This window comes from Fukomys damarensis, unplaced genomic scaffold, assembly GCF_012274545.1.
Source record: "Fukomys damarensis isolate Sample0158 unplaced genomic scaffold, DMR_v1.0_HiC HiC_scaffold_8, whole genome shotgun sequence".
NCBI lineage: Eukaryota > Metazoa > Chordata > Mammalia > Rodentia > Bathyergidae > Fukomys > Fukomys damarensis.
In genome coordinates, this window is record NW_022900920.1 from 29,966,955 (window position 1) to 29,988,197 (window position 21,243).

The 21,243-nt window shown below is 48.0% G+C and overlaps 1 protein-coding gene across 1 annotated transcript in view; it reads right to left on the reverse strand.

Annotated features, from left to right (window-relative positions):
• The window catches only part of Sorcs3 (sortilin related VPS10 domain containing receptor 3), a gene marked incomplete at its 5' end in the record, with an annotated part of 534,900 nt that overhangs the window by 104,749 nt on the left and 408,908 nt on the right, over positions 1-21,243 (reverse strand). The window contains one exon of the mRNA XM_033761244.1: positions 3,460-3,549. Coding sequence (XP_033617135.1) covers positions 3,460-3,549 — 90 coding nt within the window. The remainder of the gene's footprint in view (positions 1-3,459; positions 3,550-21,243) is intronic.

Below are 21,243 nucleotides of genomic sequence, written 5' to 3' on the forward strand. Positions count from 1 at the left end.
AGCACCTCCGAGGGAAGGTAGAAAAGAACTGCTTTGATTGAAAAACAGTGAAGTAAAGGCGGAAGGAACAGGCTTGGAGGAGTAGGGTACAGGGTGGTGATGGAACAGCCAGACAGGGCACCCTTCCTTGGGATCAAGTGACCCTCAGAAGGGCTATCAAGGGAGACTGCTCTCCTTTCACTGTGGATCAAAGCTTCCAGTGTTTGCACAAGCACAAGGCAGCATTCAGAGGGTGAGGGTAAGAGAAAAACCAAGACTCCTTTTGGTCAAGTCATGGCATCAGGCATTTTACCCAGATGGGCCAGAGGGAGGATAGCTCAGCTCACCCTGCATGAGAGGAATAGGGGAGTCTGATCTTGTCACAGGTAAGAAGGCAGACGTCAGGTCACCTGGTGGTGGGACTGGTTCTTTATGGTAAGCCACTCCCCAAAGGCAAAACTGAAACAACTAGGGAAAAGTCCTGACCTTAGCTGTTTTCCAGCAGTCCTGAGCTCAGGCAAAGTTCAACATTCCAACAACCCGAATCCCCTACAGAAAGCAAGAAGCAAACAGAAACAACTTTTTCTCCCATACAAACGATTATCTGAGAGCAGCTCGTGAAGAGTGAGCCCAGAGGCAGAGAGACAGGACAGGGGACAGCATATCAGGGTGGTAAGGCGAGAACCTCAGGGGATATGAAGCCTCGGTCTGCTGAGTTGTGACCTCACTCTAACGCCGAGCTCGTGCGGGGCAGGCTGGCAGCATCAGGACGACTTCCTCCTGGGTCACACGGGATCATAACCCCATTTCACAGAAGCGGAGGCCCGAGCTCATGGATAAGTGAGCGGCAGAGACGCAGTGGGCTCTCCCGAGCAGACTCCGGAACACGGGCACTTTTTTCAAGGCCCCACTGCTCGCTGGCACCTTGGCCACTCCCTCCCCAGGACCATGCTTTGTATGCCCACGAACTGAAGTGCCAGGCGATGCCGGGCGTAATGGAGGGCTCAGCACGAAGCTCCTGCTCCTGCTAAAGCTGCTTATCACTGAGACACTCACGGCGGTCTCTGCAGAACACTCCACATCGTGCGGTGCAGTGCGAACTCTGCACACAGAGGCCTGGAGCCGAGGCGTGAGGGCAGCGGTGGCAGGCAGCGTTTCCACACTCTGGATTTTCAGCCAGAGGACCAACAGCAGCTACTCGCCTGAACGCCGTTTCCAGTTTTAAACACTCGGCAGAGCCAACCTGCATCCATCCTCCGTCTCCCTCACATCGGCCTTGACTACGCAAATCTGGGCCAACACCACTAACAAAGGCGATCGATGACGACCCGGCTATTTGGCCGGCAGCCCTCTTATTAAGGAGAAGCTGCTCTGGATGAAGCTCTACGAAGGGGCCGCCTGGTGGGGTGGTGCCCCCATGACACCCTGCCACGGGGTTGCTAATCATTAACGGAGACCTCGAGCGGGGTGATCAATTCCAGAGCTCATTTGTCCTCACACAGCCACATGGCCCAGGGGAAGGAACAGCTTGTTTTCCTAAGAAGATTAAAGATACACAAAATGCGCATGCATACAGAGAGCAAAATGAGCCCCACGTTAGGCGCTGCTTCGGAAAGTCCCTGAAACTCATTTCTTAGGCCAGTGTTGCAGGCCTTAGTTACTGCGAGGAGCCCTTCTCTTTAAGGAAAAGTATGACTATGACTTCTGCCTTCCTAGTTTTCTCCAGGCAGGGATACATCCTTCCTGTTCAGGCTGAGAATAGCTGGAGGGCACACTCTACAACATGGCTTCTTAGTGTGGGTCCTGCCCACGTCACCAGCTCCTCTACCTCTCCCTGCAACAGGGCTTGCAAGACGGCTTTGTAGTTTGTTACAGGAGCCATGCTCTCTCTTGAAATAGGGCCTGCACAGCTGAGGCTGGATCGGTGTATCTGTGGGTTCCACACGGGTAGATCTAACTGTGGATCAAAACTGTAGATAGGCTTATATCTGTACCAAATGTACACGACTTGACTTTCTTCTTGTCATTATTCCTTAGCCAAAACAGCACACAGGGTGTTCGTATCACAGAAGGTATTGTAAGTAATCCAGGGTTGACCCACACTACACAGAAGGACATGTGTAGACTGTACGGAACTACCGCACCATGTGTACAGGACACGAGTGTCCATGATCTGTGGCATTTGCAGGGTCCTGGAACCAGCACCCTTACTGGCAGGGTTAACTTCTTTTCCTGATCAAACCAGTTTAAGATCATTTGCTGTGGGTAAGAGTCCTCATTATCCACATTTGAGTAACTTTACCCATTATGCCAAGGTGGCCCTTAAATTTCAGGAACATTCCCTATATCTGCAATAGTTTGTTTAGCATCTGTCTTCTCTACCAGACTCTAAGCTCCCAGAAGCAGGGACCACTGTGCCTTTTTTATTCACTTCTCTATCCACAGAATTCAGTTCAGTGCCTAGCACTCAGTACATCCTTAACTGGAAGAAAGAACAGATGGACGGATGTGTGAAAGAGGGAACGAAGACACAAGCCAGCAAATGAATGCATACATGCATGAAAAACTCAAAGAATAAAAACACCAGGACACAGAAAATTATCCACTTTCTTACTCTCTAGTCTTCCCGTCTCCTTACTCCTTTAGCCTGTCACAGCGTGTGTTTCTTAATGTCAGCTCAGAAGCCTGTGTCTCTGCCACTTTACACTTGATTTGTGCCCCAACTAGGGACTTGGCTTCTCTGTAGCCTCATTAAGTGACAGTTGTATCCCGTCCTGTTCACACTGAGATCACAAGATCTGCCTCCCCCCAGCCAGTGTTGACAAGGAGTGGTGTCCACACAGTAAGTTTCATAATTTTCCTATAGAGGAGTTAAAATGTCACCATAGGATATTAACCTTCTAGCAAATCATTCCATTGTAATTAATCATAGCAGCAGAGAGGAACAGAAATATAAACCGTGTGCTTACATTCACCCTTAAAATGCAGGGAGAAGCAAGAAAACCACTGGACTTCTCTGTGCACTTTTATGTACACGCAGGGAGCACGCCGCTGTTGCCTGAACTCAATCTTTTGTATGGTAATAATAAAGGGGGCAGGGGAAGGGGGTCAAAATAAATTAAGATGCGCTATGTACACGTACCACGTCCCCTCAGTGGAGGAAATCATCACGTACTGCAAAGGTGTTAATAAAAGTGAAAATTAAAAATAAAAAGGCCTTTGCAAAGGAAGGGGCCTCAGAAGAGATCTGAAGGCCAATGCTCTCCTTACTTCCACCCCTGGGAAAGGGCCCAAGGCTACACCAGCCTGTGTGGGCCACAGGAAGTCAAAGTCAGGCTGGCCCGAAGGGGAGTACAGGACCCAGGCTCAGCAGCGAGCCCAGTGGCCAAGCCACAAAGGCGAGGTCAGCCGAGGGCCAGCAGTCCTTCAGCCAAGCAGGCCCCTGCCATCCACCCGGGCAGGCAGGATGCAGGACAGTACCTTCGGCAGGGAGTACTTGGGCAGCTTTATCTGAGCAAAGGCCTCTCTTCGGTAGGACACATAGTAGCTGGCTCTTCCTCCTGTTGTTACCTGGATGGCGGGGAAACAGAGCACTTAGTTAGACAGGACCACAGAGCAGGGACAGGCGGTGATGTCCCCCTCTCCACCAACACCCAGGATGGGTCTGCGGTTACCTTGTAGACAGTGACCCCTTGCTGGCTTTGAGCCTTCGATCCTGCAGAGCCCTGAGCTGCTGCTCCGCTTGCGGGGCGGCTGTGACAGCTTTCCCACGAGCGGCCGCTCTCACTCTGGGTGGGAGTGAGAGCTGGCTCTGCACTGGGTCACTGCCCTGCCTGCCTGCTCACCCAATGGCCAGCAGAGTGCCTGTGGGCTGGGTCTATTTGTGTATTTTTCATATTTATTAATCCACTGCAACCATGATACAATCCTCCAAAGTATTTTTTCTGCATCTAAGTAATTACTATTGCTCAAAACTCATTATTTTGAAATTTAACTTCACTCCCCAACTGAGCACATTTTTCTCCTCATATTTATAAATCTATGTATTGAGCAGATACTTATTGATCCTTCCCAGGTACACCGTGCTTAAAGCAGTCAAACACTAGAGAAAAAGATTTGAAATTCACAGGTCCTGGGTTTGAAGCACAGCTCCACCATCCTCTGGGTGGGGATGACAGGCCTGGTGTGGCAGGGACAGACTCTTTGTCTCCCTTAGGAAGCAGTGCAGCATTCGCCAGATGACCTGGGAACTACTCCAAGGAAAGGTCCCCCAGCCTGGGCTTACTGCCAAGGGCTCCAGAGTGGCACAGCTCTGCAGAGGGCTGCTCTCAGCCCAATCATCAAGGGAAACTCACAGCAGAAGGTACTGTGGCCTGCTCAGAGAGAACAGCAGCCAACCCGCCACGCCGAGGAGGCAATCACTCCAGATATGCGCCCGTCCTCACCGAGGCCCAAGCCCACGCTGACACCTGGCGAGGCGTCCACTCCAGTCCTAGACTGGCTCCTGTCCACAGCAATTGCTGGTGGCACAACGGGCGTGACTTCTCTCCCAAAAGCCACCTGTGGCTCCTCACTCCAGGAGAAGCTGCTCCCAGGCTTGCCTCAGCTCCACACAGGTTGGAGGCCCAGAGAGCAGGTACCCCAGCTGCCAGGTGTGGCACAAACACACAGGCATAGAACGTGACCCTTGGAAGAGTAGAGATTAGTTTTTCCCTGATGTTCAGCAGCATCCTAGGCCTCTGTTTTCTAATTAGAGCCATGCTTGTATTGTGATGTTGATTATTTCTGTTTGGGTAAGACCCTGCTATGAATCTTGATTGCTGTGTTGGCTTAGAGATGGGTATTGGTGTATTAAGATCCATGAGGTGCTACGAAGTCTTCTTTTTCTTTCTTCTCAAAATAAGACTCAAGTTTCAGCCTTAGATTAAAACAGGATCTTTGGATCTGGACACGCAGTCACCCTGAATCATGGCACGATCCTGTTTATTTATTTGTTTGATTTGGTTTTATTTTAAATTATAAAACAAACACATCTAAACACACCTGCCAGTCCAAGAAGTAGATCAATAGTTTTTGAGTTTAATAAACATCAGAATCACTTGGAAAGCTTATTTAAACTCAGACTGCTGGGTCCCAGCTCTCAGTCAGCAGAGCTGGGCTGGAGTTTAATTTTCTCTTCTAAAAAATGACCCGGTGATGCTGCTGCTGCTCTGGGGGCCACATCTGGAACACCAGGCTGGGCCTCGAGCAGCACGACATACACCTCCGTGCTCCTCGCCGTCCTGATCCCTGCCTCCTCCCGAGACATACCCACTTCTCTGAGATGCAGTGATGAGAAAGCTTTGAAAACATTGAGGTGAAATCCACATAACTAATCTCACCGCTAAAAATGTACAATTCGACAGCACTTAGCAACTCTACAGTGTTGCCCAATCACCCTATTTTGTTCTAAAATGCTTTTATCACCGCCAAGGAAGATAAAATCCCCCAGTACAGTTTTTGAGGCCCCAGAACATGCCCTCTGGTCAGCTATCATATGATTAAAATCCGGCTCTCCACGGAACACCCTGAGACCAAACATGTACTTTTCACAGGCCATCCTGAATCCTGGTCAGTTACAAGCTACATTCAAAGAGAACAGGACTGCAGACCCAGGCCTCTTATAGCACTAGCAGGGCCACCAGGGCTTCTAGTGCTCTGAGGGCTGACAGAGAACACAGTGCTGTGTTTTTTGCACGGCCTGCTGCACCACCTTGGAAATCAGCCCAGCCATGGCTGCTGCGGCCCTGAACACACACGGATTCTCTCACATACACCCTGCAACAGCCACGGTGCAGTAGTGAATTCAGCAATCCTGAGGGAGGACCTGAAATACAAAGCAGCTATGTGAAGAACCGTGAGCCAAGAAGTTCTCCAAGAACAATCTGAGTCTCCCAAAGTCACCACAGTCACTCCTGCCACCTCTCTTTGTCCTGTGTCCCTCTGTACCTGCTGAAGTCCAGCTGACTGTAGGTCTCAGTGAAGCTCAGGAGTACACAGAAGGGTATTCCGATGCCACCAATTCAGCTAATTTAATTTCTTCCACCAATCAACTCCTGAACTCTCTCTTTTTTAAAACTGAGACAGGGTGTTGCTATGTAGCCCAGCTGGCCTTGAACTCGCAGTCTTCCTGCCTCAGGCTGCAAAGTGCTGGGATTGCAGGTGGGAGTCACCATGCCCGGCTCACACTTACCCTTGTGGCATAGTCTGCATAACCCTGTAACTATTCCTCTACGCCTATTACAAAGCTGTGACCACTTTAATTACTAGACAACACCGGTTCTATAGTCTGAATGTTTGTCTCCTCTGAAATTTATGCTGAAATGTAATTTTAAATGCAATCATATTAAAAGAAACCTCCCTTTAAGAAATAATGAGGGGCCGGGATGTAGCTCAGTAGTTCCATCACCTGCCTCTCAAGCACAAGAACCCAAGTTCAATTCCTGGTATCAAAAGAAAAAGAAGAAGAAGTAATGAGTCCATGAAGGTTTCTCCCTTGTGAAGGGACCAGCACCTTATGATACCTACAGAAGTTGCATAAGCCCTGTTTTGTCCTCTGTGCCTTCTGCCACATGAGGCACCATCTTGTGAGCAAAGACAGGGCTCTCCCAGCCACCGAACCTTGCTGTGCTTTGATCTTGGATTTCTCCATCTGTGTGGGAACTGAGAAATAAATTTCTGTTGTTTATAAGGTACTCAGTCTAAAGTATTTTGTTATAGCAGTAGAAATAGCCTTAGATAGAAATTGGTGCTGAGAGGTGAGATGTTTGACTTTTGGTACCAAGTACCAGAACACATGGCTTTGGAACTATCTACAGTAATGGATAAAGGCTAGAACAGATTTGGAAGGAAAATGCTAGCAAAAGCCTGTATGACCATGAACAGAATAATACAGGTGATTCAGGGGAAAGTTCTCAAGAAGAGGGGAGCCAGAGAGAAAGCTTTGACCCGCTCATGACCTAAGTGGCTGAGATCAGAATGCTGGCAGAAATACAGACTAATTAGTGCTAATTAGGTCTTAGACAGAAGTGAAGAACAAAGTATTGGAAACCCTTGCTATAAAGTGGCAAAGAATGGGGCTGAATTTTTGTGTCCTGATGCTTCATGGAAAGCAAAACTTGCATGCAAAGAACCAGAATATTTAGCAGAAGACACACCTAAAGTGTGCTGACTGCTGACAGTAAAATGTGAAGTGAGATAAACAGAACGTAGGTGGCCTATCATCAAAAGGGAAGCAGAGCTTGAAGACTTGGAAAATTCTCAGCTTGGCCATTGCAAAATAAAAAGGGATACTTGGGAGAGGACATCAAGGGGGAGGCCAGGGAAACATTTTACAAGGAGATTTGCATGAACGAAGGAAGCCAGATGGTATCAGTCAGGGCAATGGAAGAAGGGCGGCAATCTCTGCAGCTCCACTCCCATCCGTGCCCAGAGTGCCAGGGCCAAGAGACAGAGAGGTTTCCAGGGAGGACGCGAGACTGCAGGGCCGGCCAGCACTGCCCTAAGTCTCTGCTCCCAGAACTCCGGTCAGCACTCCCCGCCATGGCTCAGGCGGAGCCTGTGGGGCACACCTTGACAGCGTGCATGTGGCACAGGGAGCTCAGGCTGTGGAGGCAAGGACACGTCCACCCAGACTTCAGAGGCTGCTCCTGAGAGCCCCGGGCCAGGTATGGGCTGTGGCAGTCCACCAGGGCAATGCCCAGCAGAGCTGTAGGGTTGGAGCTACTCGCAAGATCCCAGAACTGCAGAGCCACCAATGGGGAACTGTGGGCACTGGATCCCACCCATGAGACGTGGGAAAGCCATGACAGTAAGGCAAGCTGGGGACTCAACTCTGGCGCTGATGCACATGGGAGGTGGGACATGGCAGGGAAGGTGATCTTGGTGCTCCAAAGTTTATGTTGTTCACCTTGCTGGCTTTCGGGCGACCTTGGGATCTGTTATTGTGCTCTTGCATCCCACCCTTTTCAAACGGGAATGTCTCTCCTATGGCTATCCTATCCTCCCAGCTCAGACTTGCTTCCTCCTTTGATTTCACAAGCTCACAAGCTGGAGAGCACTTTGCCTGAGGGTGAATCTCCCTCCTATCCATTCCTGTTACCCACGCTTGAGCAGGGACGGACGGCTGTGCCTCCCTCAGAGTCCAGTACAGCACAAGGGTCAGTATTTACTGCTAACTAGTAATCGGCTGTTCAGATTCACCAGCTTAACCTGAGAGGCCCAGAGCTCGGCTGGTCTCCTCCACTGTTTCAGGGCTAATCCGAGGCCGTGAAGAAGCCGGCACCCTCTGTCAGGAGCAGCGTAGGGTGAAGCCACGCTGATGTATGTGCCGCCTTTCCACAGCTATTTGTGTGGCTCTCTGGCAACCACACAAGGAAGGAATAAAGTTTGGAGACTATTAATCTATTTTGATGAACTTTTCTCTTCCTTACAAGCAAATGTGCCGGCACTGTAAATCCCAGAGAGTATTACCACTTTTCCTTTCAGTGACACCTTTTATTTTGCATTTGATGAATGTCATCTGATTATTTGCTCTGGGCCCATCCGTCATGCTAAACACAGAATTAGCCGGGTCTTTTCCTTACTAATGACTGGCTTGTTAATCTGATTTTCTGGATTTCCATTTTGCAGATTTAATTGGTCTCCTGGCCAGTGAAAATTATTCCTTTGGACAAACGCATTGGCCATTAAACACATCTGTCTCTTCTGACTTGTTCCAGCTCTTGCTGTGACCAAGTCTAACCTGACATGTATTCTATTTTTTTTTAATTTATCTATTTCTGGATCATGTTTCACCCTGGAAGGGAGAGGGAAATATGCCCACAAAAAAGAAACCAAAGGCCTTGAGTCATTTCCTGTCTCCCTTTGGGGATTTGGAAGTTGAGCCTATTTCTACCTTAGGTAGGGAAACACCTGTGAAGTCTTCAGAAATTAAAAGTGGACATAGGTAATCTGAAAGGGGGGACAATAACCGACATTTTCAAGTAGCTATTCTATGTTGAGTGCTTTGCTTTCTTGATATTATTTAGTACCCACAGAATATCCATTCCTGTCAATACTACTTCATTATTAATGTTGCTAGTAGCCTACAACACAGAAATATTAAGAGCAAATATCATTTTTGGAGCCATGAACATGCCAGGCCCCATCCCCCTGTATACATCTGTTCAGTGAAGAGACTGAAACACAGAGTTGTCCAACCCGCTCAGACACGCAGCAGACACGGCGTGGAGTGGGGACTCACTGGACTTTCACAGTGTGTGCTGGGCTCTCGCATCTGTGAGATTTTTAGGATCTCTGGGGAGAGGAACAGATTCCACGTCCCTCTGCTCCCCATTTCCCAGACGAGATAACATGCGGGTTTCTCCCACTCGCAGCCCAGAGAAATTAGTGCTCTGGTGCTGCACAGGAGTGAACAGCCCTGCTGGTGGGATGTGGGGCAGAGGAGAGAAGCACTACAATGGGCATGGACCTTGAAAGGGAATAGCGACGCTCAACTGGTCCGACTGGAGAATTACATTCAGGGGGTGGGGGTGGAGAGAGAGAGAGCAGAGAGAAGAGAAGAGAAGAGAGCAAAGAAAGGAAGGTCCTTTTATTGGTTTTGGGCCCGGCTATGGCTTATTCATGAGGAGTGGGCTACTTTTAACCTATCACAGGCCAGGTTGTCTTTTATGGGTTCAGCTCTGCAGAAACAGGTTTTAACTTCTCTGTCTTGCTGTGGCCTTGGTGGGAGGAAAACTAAAGATAAGAGCATGAAGTCATTCTAAGAGCCAAGAAGCACCAGGAAAATGCAGCCTGTGATGGAGGCGTCACAGCATACTTTAACATGATCAATTCCCTAACAGACATGGCCAACCCAGAGCCACAGAAAATAGCATTCAAAGCTTTTCCAGTTAGAGGACCACCTGGGCCCAGCAGGATGGGCACAGCCTGTCTAGACCAAGAAATGCACGCCCTTTAATCAGAGTATCTGTTACCTCTCCCCCACCCCCACCTTGCTGCCTCATCCTGACAGAAGCAAGAGGAAAAGCCAAGTTGTTAGGACGCACAATTAACTTTTCCAATTTCTCTGCTCATTAATTCCATTCAGATTATTTTAAATAAATCTTGGTGTCTTTAGGACTTTCTCTCTCACCACCTACATAATTCTTTCCAAGATCACAGTTCTCTTTTAAGAACAAAGAAAACAGGCTTCCCATTACTGGGCCACAGCATCACCAAGCTGGAGTGACGACAGTCCAGTTACCTGGGAGGCTGAGGTAGGGGACAATGAGCCCAGGAGTCAAGGGCAGCTGGGCAGTGAGGGAAGACTCTGTTTCAAAAAAACAAAAACACAACATGAACTGACAAATAGCCTTAGTTCTCATAAGGGAGGATACTGCTACGTTTCAGATAAGCATCAGGCTGCCCTGGTGCCGCTGTGTGGAAGGCAGTTTGAGTCTGGCAACGCATGTTCACCCCCAGAGCTGCCGGGCAGCACCATGCACTAGAATCAAACCCAGGTTCCATGTTTGGAACAACACGGCTCCTCTTCTGCTAAACTGTGGGTTCATGTCCATCTAACTGGCACGTGCTCGTTTCATGTCCTGCAGGTTCTGTGTTTAATTTAATATGCAGTTTCATCTCCTCCTGTCCAGAAAGAATGGTTCTATTGCCTAACAAGTGTGCCCTGTGCTGAGGCTGGACTCCTCTGAAATAGATTTGTGTGTAAAATCTTTTATCGGTACCCAAACCCAATACCCTCAAAACAGCTTCACTAAAAATAGAGCAGGATAAAAGAGATGGCAGGGAAGTCCACAGTGCTTTCTTCCCATCTTTGTGGGGGTGGTGGGTGAAGAAAAGCTGTGAACTGAATCCGCAGTGTAGTTACTGGCCAAATAATACTGAAGAAGCAACTGCCATCTTCAATGGCCTGGCTGGGAGCTGCTTGCAGCCCTCAATCTTCTCAGTCTACCAGAAGTGTCAGTAAGGCAGAGGAATGGAAAAGGGTGAGGTAGGAAAGCACACAACTGAGAGATTGTGTCTAGACCACCCGTGTGGCTGGGAAATAGCACATCTGACTCCCTGACCGTAGTGTTTCCTTAAATGCAGTGAAAACACTTGGTCAGCCTCCAGTTACAGAAGTATGTGCAAAGAGGACCCCTCACTGTTTCTTAAGCATACAGCACAGGAGTTGGGATGCCACAACTGTACTTGATCTGGCGTCCACCCCTTGCTGGGTTGGTGACCTTGGGCAAATAATTTGACCTTTCTAATTTCCTCTTCTGAAAAAGAGATTTGACTACTACTACTTCCAGGGAGTGAGCAACAGGCCTTGATACAGTACAAGGAAGGAAGAGTCCCAGCCCTGCTGCTGACACACATGTCGCTCCGAGTACCCCAGCCCCAAGGAGCTGCAGGCAGCGTGCCTGCACCCACGCCTGGAAGCCTCTGGGGCCTGATGACAGGGGTGGTTGGACGCCACCCACCACTGCTGACCAGAAAGAGAAGCCTGAAATTCTTCTCGGCAACCCCACGGGTGACTTCCTGGAGGACACCACACAGGCAGACCACAAAGCGGAAGTGTTTGGTGCCAGAAATTTACCAAGCCTGATTTCCATGTCTTGGTTTTTATGACTTAGAACACTAGAATAAATTCCTGGGTTCCCACCTGACTAGTCAGAATGGAAGCCGCTTGCCATTCCTTCCTAGATTTTAAAAAATATTTTGTTTTATGTAGACGAAAAGGCAGAGGTATGTGCAGAAATAAAAGTGGCCAGACACTTACTTGAATTTTCACCCTAGGGTCCAATGTTTGGGAGCACCTAAATACTCCCAAGTAATATAATGACCAAAAGCCTAGATAGTCGACTTCCAATGAGACCAGTTAGGCTGATCCATGAGCCCCTGAACAGCATGGTAACAAGTGTCTATCACAGCGCCTTCCCCTGCTCTCAGAAACATTTCTGTTCCTTGTGGACTGGGCACAAATGGTCTTGTAAAAGATGGCACTGAGGTTAGATTGACATTGCGAAAGGTCCAGCTTACATATTACTTCCTATAGACTATATACTTCCTCTGTACTTGTATAAGTTTTCTTCTGAACTTGATACATAACACAGCCTATTTCCATTTTGAAGACTGGGCATTATGAAGTCAATCACTTGAGTGAAATCTTCCAAAGCTAGACACTAGCTTCGGTTGTTTCTACCTTACCCCAAAATCTTAGAAAATAAAAACAAAATGGTGAGAGAAGCCAAGGAAAAAGGGTGGACATTTCTGGCATCTGGGAACACCTGTGGCTTTACTTCCAGCTTAGCCACTGATTTATCATGCGGCACTGTGCTCGGTCACTAAACCCCTGGTGTGCTGGGGCTATTTTTCTATAAAAACAAGGAACTAATATTTACCCTCTTCTCGCAGGTGTTCTGTGAATAAAAGAGATAGCAGGGCTCTCTCATGTAACTGTGAAGTGTTTGGAAACTAGAACAAATAGGATGTTGTGACGCCCTGTGTCGTGCACGGTGTGTTCCCTGCAAAGCCAGCTGGGGATCCGGACGTGCCCGTGTGACATTTGCCAGGGAGCTGCACCCATGCACAGAGTGAAATCGGGGGCACAGGGAGTGCAACAAAGAGAAGCAGGAGACAGCAGGCACAACACAGACAGAAGTGCCTTCCGCCACCTGGGACATATGGCAGGTGCGGAGAGCTGCTCAGAGAATAAGCAATTTTATTGATGTTTTCAAGATATTTTAAATATCCTGAAAAGGCCAAGCAAACAAAATAGTTAATTTTCTATAGAAGAAGGATGGCTTCTTGGGACATGGGGTTTCCAGGTGGCCTGGAGACACATGTGGACTGCAGGATATGACAGCAAAGTTTTGCCGACATCGGCTCTGCATGCCCCACGAGTGAACTTTGGAACAGAAGTAGTTGGATTTAAACCATCTGTCAAGCTGTTTCTCAGACAACACTGCCACCTCCCCAAGAGAGCCATGGATACTTATGAAATGCCAACTGCTGCTGCCTGGTGCTGCCCCACCATCCCCTGTGTCAGAATCTCCTCTCCTGCAGCAGCACAAGTGTCACTGCTGGATGCATCTCACACATGCTGTCTACCCTCACACCGTGCCAGTGGAGGAGGCAGTAGGCAGCGGCTTACTGATGAGTGACCTTCATGCAGAGGCACTTAGCTCCAGAGCGGCCAGCCCAGGCTTAAACCTGGGTTCTTCAACCTAAACCAAGTCCTTCACACTGCACAGCCCTGAGGGGCCCCCATGTTGTCTCTGGAGCCTTTGCAAAGACTTCCCCGGTTAGGAAAACCTCAGACCACGCATCAGCAAAACTCAGGTGACCTGCATCAAAAGCTATATCTTTCAGCCATGATGAGATTTGGTGATACAAGACCCTCAAGGGGATCCCCAGCACTGCAAAGAATAAAACACCTCCTTCTTTAGGTCTTCTTCCACCCCAGTTAGAACTTGTCTTTTGTTCCTCTGATTTCTTCCTTTGTGACCCCATCTTGCACTTACTAACTTTTGTTTTGAATTACAGGAAGTGGGTGAATCTTGGCTCTTGTCTGTACTGTTTTGACTCTGAGAGCAGATAATGTCATGTTCCTCTTTAATCCTTAGCACTCAGCACCACAGCAAGTGGCACATGCACTGTACTCTATGCTGGTAGATTATTTTTTAACTGTACAAACCTCATTCGATCTGAGCACAACACTGCAAGCGAGACCTGCTTACTTCCTTATTTTAGAATCAAAGGACCTCAGGCCCCTATAGGTTACTTAGAGTTGGGGCCTAAAGCAAATCTCAGAACTTTCGTCTGGTATCCCCAGGTTCTTGCCACTTTTTCAGTCTCCTAAAATCTGTGTTTTGCTGGAGTCAGAATCAGAAAAACACAGCAGGAAGATGACTGAGTCGATTTTTGTAAGTGGGCCGTGATTTTTACACCAAATACTCCTTTGCTTAGTAGCATGGAAAACCGGAGGCGGTAAGGGAGCTCACTTTCCTGCGGGAAACGCAGAAGAGGGCTGCAAGGTGTTCCTCCCCGCCCAGGGCCTTGCCGCCATCCTGAATGAAAGGTCTGGACACCTTCGCACCACTCTCACGTTCACCAGTTAAACATCCCCTTGTGGGTGCTGGCTCCAGTGGCAGCGTACGTTACATGTCGCAGTTGGCACGTACTCATTTCACACTTGGTGCCAGGCCGTGTCAGGCATGGTGGGCAGCGTGGGACTGTAACCTCAAGGAGTTCATCGTCTCGTGGGTAAGCCAGCCTCATGAACAAGATCCACAGTGGCACTGTTACACCAGTGGTAACACCGCGGTGAATGCAGGAGCAGTAGGGACAGCCTCAGAACTCCTTCACTTACTCTACTTAGCCTCATGTTTCTTTACAGCCATAATAAGATGGTCTGGACATTGCCGAGTCCACACCCATCCCAGTCGTATGCTGTAGATGAGACAAGCAAGACTTCAGGTGGCAAAGTGACTCAGGTAGCAGAAGGCAGAGCTGGAATTTAAACTCGCGCTTGTCTGACTGCAGAGGGTGGCACAGCCCCTCTCTTCTACCATCCTCCACAGCGAGACCTGCTCGCACAGTGTCAGGTGGAGTACACAAACAGGGAGACTCAGTCCCACTGCCTCGGGAGGAGAGCGAGCCCTCAACACTGCAGGCATCTGCTTGATGAATGGGATGACTACAGAAATCAGACGGACAAAACTGCTCCATGGAACAACGGGAGAGACGGAGAGGAAGAAAAGAGGGATTGCCAGGGAAGCCAGAGAGGCTGTGGGACAGGAGAACTGAGGTGAGTCACCAGTCATGGGTTAGAGAAGTGGTTTTGGATTTGGAAAAAGAAATAATGTGTGTGGGGGGGGCTTTTATTAAATCTTTTTGCTATGCAATGCATGGCATAAACACTTATTTCTATTTCACATCTTTAACAAAAAGTCTATACTACACTGTTCAATAATCTTGTTACAGTTTTCTTACTGGTTTACTTACTGTTTACCTTACAAAAATTAGTTTATATCACAAGTAAAGTTCTGCATCAAAAAAAAAATACCCACTAGTTAACAGCTGGATTGCCAGCAGTGTTATCTGTGTGCAGCTTTTAGCTTATTTGTTTGGGCTCTTTGTTGTGAAAATTAATAAACAGCCTTGGAACTAAGCCTACAATGGATTCCAAATCTCCACTGTCCCTGTTGGCTACAACGTGTCCTTGGGGCAAACATTAATGGACGGCAGGGCCTCAGTTTCGTCTCAGCCACACTCACAACATAATGCTCGACACGTGGCTGATGAAAGGGAGGCTCAAAGTGTCCCAGGCCAGGTGCCCCACACTCCTTCACTTCCTGGTCCCAGGTTTCCTCTGGGAAAGAAGATCTTCTTCAGTTGCAGTTATCTTGACCCTGTAAGCTGCCAGTTTCTTTGTCACCAATCTCAACAGACATGTTTTAAACGCCCACTCTGTTAAAGCTGTGTGTGCTCACTCCCTGTCCTTTATACAAATCCTGGCATAAAATACAGGCTATGGTAGCCCTTTCTTCTTGAAGGAACGCATCCAGGCAGAGAATGAGAAACAATGGTCTGTGCCAAACTGCCTGCGTTGAACTCTCCGCTCAGGTGTTCCCAAGTGGGCTGTGTGACCTCAGGAAATGGCTTAGCCTCCTGTGCCTCATCTGTGACAAGGAGGTAAGAGCAGGCTTAATCCGCAGCGTGTCATAACAGCCACATTCACTCACATGTAAGCCTCGCTCATGCTCCCCACTTAATTAGCTGTAACTATGATAGGTAGCTGGTTCTCCAAGAACTACAGATTCGTCAATAATAACATTGAAAAAAGGGTGGGGGGATTTAGCTCAGTGGTGCAGCTGCCTGTCTCGAAAGTACAAGGACCCAGGTTCAATCCCTGGCACAAAAAAAAAACAACAAAAAAAAAACCCTGAAAATAAGAACCAAGATAGATTATGTACAGGTATAAATTTCCAATGATGAATGTAATTATATCATATACCTAAAATGTACCAATAAAATTAATTAAAAAATGAATATTAGCCAGGATGTAAAAACCACGTGACAAAGATGACAATTCTTTAGAAATAAAATGCTGAGAACTATGCGGAGGAGACATGTTCCATCAATTTCACAGGACACTTCAGTGGAAGTAAGAAAGCCCCCACTTCACCTCCTCCACAATCATAGCACCTCTCAGTTCTCCATGCTGAGACCTGACGCAGGCAGGAAAATGGCAAGACGGAGACCTTAGCACGCCGGCTCCATTCCCATAACATTTTCCCCAGGTGTGTGTCCCTTCCAAACACACCTTTCACACATGAGCATGGATTCGATCCTGCCTGCGTCTCAAGAGGCAACAAAGCTGAAAGGAAAGGTGAAAGCAACTTCACATTCATTAACTCAAGCTGGATTAGAGCAAAGAAGGAAGGAAGAGACCAGAATGAGGATTCAAGAATCAGACATTGGAAGTCCAGGAAGCACAGAGAGGGAAAAGCCAATCATTGTTGTTTGTTTGTTTGTTTGTTCTTTGCAACAGCTGTTCCAACTGCAGTTCCTGTTCAAGGAGCAGCTGGTACCTAAGGTTAAAATAGTAAGAAAAAGAAAAACTGAAAGCAGAATGGGGGAGGGAGGAGTCAGGCATGGAACAGGGAACAGGAAATGAATCCCCCCAAACTCTTCCTGTCCCGTGGCCACTGCCCGGCCTGCTGTGCTCTTGCTCTGGGGTTCTGCATACAGCAGTCCCCCGTCTGCACCCACCCCTCCCCCTGGGCTAATCACCCATCCTCTAAACAACTTCATCCCGTTACTCTCATAATCAGCTTCTAATGTTCTGTTCGAGTGACATGGGGCTGACCGGACAGAGCGCTCAGGACACGGAGCTCTTCTCTGTGCCATTGATCACAAAGGTAGAAATCAATCCTGGCTAAGGAGGAAGAAGTTAAAAATAAATTGCAGGCATTGATTTCTGTTCAGACCTTCTGACTCCCAATCGAGGAAGGAGGAAGGAAGAAGGGAGCGTCTGCCAGCCTCGAATCACTTCCCGTGTCTCGGCTTCAAAAGCAAAACCTGGCCGTTTAGACACACACGACTTCTTTTAATATGTAATAATACGACTTACGTTTGCTTCCTACTGACTCTCAGGGAAGAGGTTTCTTCTCAATTGTAAACTCTCACTAAAAGAGAACGGAGGTTTGTCTAGTTTACCACAGAATTTCCAAGGCCTGGGCCCGTGCTTGGAGGTAGTAGCAACTCCAGAAATATTCGTTGAGGGACTTACTGAATAAATGAATATATTCCTGTTGTTGTCTCACCATTATATATGCATTATACATATTTGCTCACAGATTTATCACAATAATGGTATTATTCGTATTTATTGCTTTGCTTGTGCATTAGCTCTCTCTCTCCCCAGACTATAAACCCTCTTCCGACAGGAACTGTGCTTTTCTTATTTAAATATTTATTTCTTATATATGTGTAGTCTCCAGGGATCATAACCTTCTTATTTACTTTTTTGCCCTTTTACTTCTTATTTACTGCATTATCTCCATATTACACACCCAGAAGACAGATGCGGAATGTGGAAGGCAGGAAAGGTTCGGCAATTCTCCCAAGGACTCGGCTCCATCCTACGCATCTTTATATTAAAATGCATTATTGGGACAGTAAAGGAATGAGACGTGGAGCTGCTCAGAGTAACAGCCCCTGCCCTTCTGACCCAGGCGTAGCCTGTGGAGGGAGCAGCCCTGTGGAATTTGAGGGCACACTGCCATCTAAGATGGGTTCCTGGAGTTCTCTGGAGGGGTCACATGCCTTCCACGCAGGACGAGGAAGAGGCTGGGTGGTGATGAAGCCATCCACCCCTGCACACCTCCCCAACCAGGTCCCGTCCACTCGTGTCTGCTTTGTCCGGGATCCCCGCAGCCCTTTGTTCTGACAGCGGCTTGCAGGCAGGACCACGGCAGAAGGCCGGGAGCCATCCTTTAATGCAATGTTCCCGCTCCTCAGAGGCAATTGAGCTCCAGGGAGCAACGATGAAGACCCAGCATTGAAGAAGGAGTCCGAGAAGGCTGGATCTAAACCCAGGCAAGCTGTCCTCCCGCTCAAACCCAGAGGCACAGTCTTGGGCCCCTGAAGGAGCTCTTTCTTTCCTGAAGCACAGGCTTTTCTTCAAATTTGACCCTCAAGTAAATCCTGCTGTGAAAACTGGCATGAGCCCTGCTCCTCCCGGAAGTCTTCCCTGGGTGTGTTGCACCCCAGGAAGCGCCCGTGGCCCAAAAGCAGTCTGTCCCATAGAGACTGGTGCCTGGGGAAATGTAGAGCATTACTCCCTGAGAGTGTCAGACCCAACAGTGCCATCTCATCACCATCTCATCAGACCCATTTACCATCATTTTCTTAGAACAAAAGCAGGCTCAGGAAATGTCTGAAATGACCGAGGGAATGAACGTATCAGCACTTCTGTCTCAGACTGAACCTGTCATGGCTCTTGGTAGACAGACGGTCTACAAGGAATTCAAGCTTCACTTAATAAACAGTTCTGCCACCATGAAGCCCAAAGAAGCCCTTATTCTGGTTGACCATGAGGAGATTCGAAGTCACATCCTTAAAAAATTGCTTGCAGAGACCCAACATGTTTGTTTATGCCATTAACTAGTAATGGAGCTGAAGGCAGAGCGATTAAAATTCTTAGAAGCTGAAACTCTGAAGTTAATAGACATATATATTCTAGTTAGAATGGTAACAGGGAGAGAACTGGACTTAATGGTCTACTTTGTAGTCAACAACCCAACTGCCTTCATTATCAGGGCTGTTATTTTATGGCAATGTAATTATGCTCAGTGGGGTGGCTGCAGCGAGGGTGTTCTCCTGGGAGCTGGCTCTGCACAGTGGATTTCATGGACCGGCAGAGACTGCAGCGCAGGGAGGGGACACCAAGCCAGGTCACGACTGACAGAGCCTCTGGATCTTACCAGGGTGCTGGGAACAAGCCCTTCCCTGGCCCGATTCATCTTGGAAGCAGATGATGTGTGACAGGAAGTACGAGGAAGTGGAGAAGGGCGAGAACATGGACAAGTAAGGGCGAAGAATCCCACTGTCAGCACCCTGGTGCTGTATGACTGGGAACCCTCAAACGTGTACCCGAGGGACAGCTCTCAGAGGCATGTGCAGGGCTGCATGCATGGACTGAATCTGTTAGGCCTTTCTCTGGTTAATTGTGCAGAAAGTTTTTCTGGTATGCAGCAAAACCGAAAGAGATCTTGCTGAAGAGTGAGCCTGTCAGGGAGAGGCTGAGGCTTCCTGGCCCTGGAGTCCAGAAGGGTGGGCAGAGCTCAGCGATGATCCTGCTTTAACAGGCATCCGGAAACGTCTCTGAGACACCAGCTATTCTGTGCTCATGAGAGAAAAGTGAGATAAGAAACAGATCATTGTCCTCTCTGGTCATTCTTTAAGAATCTATGCAGCCCTGAGGTCACAGCCTTGACCTGCCATTTCCTGAGCTATATGACAAAAGACAGGGCTGGGGATTTAGCTCAGTGGATCCCCCAGTATCTCAAAATAAATAAACAAACAAACAAATAAATAAAGGGTGACTAAATTTCACCAAAATTCTGTGTTCTCCACAGAAAAATAAAGATGGTAACATCTAATATGGGAAGATTCAATTTTATTAAACAAAAGAAAATGCACACAAGTCAGACATAAACCGGCACTAGGTAAATGTGAGGCCCTTCTCCTACTCTGACAACAATTCTTCTGTTCTGCTGATGACTGGGTAAAATCAGCGATGTGGTCAGGCCGAAAGAACACTCTAAAGAATCCTAGCTATGGAAATAGAAAGCCCGTCAATTCCTAACAGTGGAGGGCACTGAGAGCCGTGCAGCTGACCTCATGACTTTGAGAGGATGACAGAAACCCATGTGGCCTTCTAAACAGCATATCTATGTCCTGACCAGGGTTTTAAGGCTGCTTCTAACAATACGAGACCCCAAGATAAACACCATAACTCCCACAAAAAAGTGCTGCACAGCCTAACTGAAACCAACCCTTCCATGAAGAAGGTACTACTAAGGCTTATAGGCACTACTAACAGTAGCAGCTTTCTTAGTGATTCACAACAGCCAGCCTTCTATGCAGCTCTTACTAACCACTAAGAGCTGAAACACAAAACACAAGCAATTTAATAGCTGTGAGCTTGAAATGTCCCATCCATGTACTACTAGAAAGACAAATCCTTTTTGAACACACGGTGAATTATAGCACCATTCTCTGAGATTAAAAGAGAACACACCTTGCTATAGTTGCCTGGTTAGCAACAGGTATTGTAATTTTCTGGGACCTCGTTAGATCTGCTGGGAAGAAACTGAGTCTTAATCCTTTACTAGGGACATCCCATGAAAGCTGAGAACACAGTGAGGAGACTGCCATCGTCTGCGAACAAAGACCTTCCCGAGAACCTCTCTGAGAGCACTGTGGAGAAGAGAGAGGTAAGACAGAGGAGTGGCTTCAGCAGGCAGACGGGACTGACAGTGTGAGAGTGGGAGGGATGGGCTCAGCTGGGTGGGAAGGGCACAGGGAGACAGGCAGAAGAAGAGCACTAGGAAAACCCTCGCTTACAGATGGGCAGCGGAAGAGGCACCTGGGGGGCAGAGGTCAGACCTGGAGAGGCAGGAAGAGAGCCTGGGCTGCTCAAGGCCAAGGCAGCAACGGGAGGAGCATGCTCCAGGACAGAAGGGGAAGTGCAGAGTTCAAGGGCTGCAGATAGGTCTACCGAGTTAAGTACAGAGAGGCACAATCTGCACGTAATTCAAAGACATCTTTGATGAACATGGCAAAAGCAATTTCAGTGGAGTGGCCGAAGCGGAAGTCAGTCTCAAGTGGGTTCTAGGGAGAGGCATGTGAGAAAACGGGGTGATGAATACCAACAGTGCTCAGGAACGTTGGTTGTAAATGAAGGACGGGACATTTAGAAAGAGGAGTGGGGGCCTTCGATGACTGTTTTGTTGTTTAAGAGTGGAACATGTTTTTAAATATTTAAATACCAATGAGAAGCCTAAAATAGAAGTGGCCAGTTTTAAAGGTACAGGGGAAGGGGTGATGATCACTAAACCAGGCCTCAGGGAAGACAGGAATGGGCCTGTTTAGACTGAGGAACAGATGCTTTCTACTTTTCTTTCATAGTTCACTCTGCCCAGAATATCAGACACAGAGTAGAGG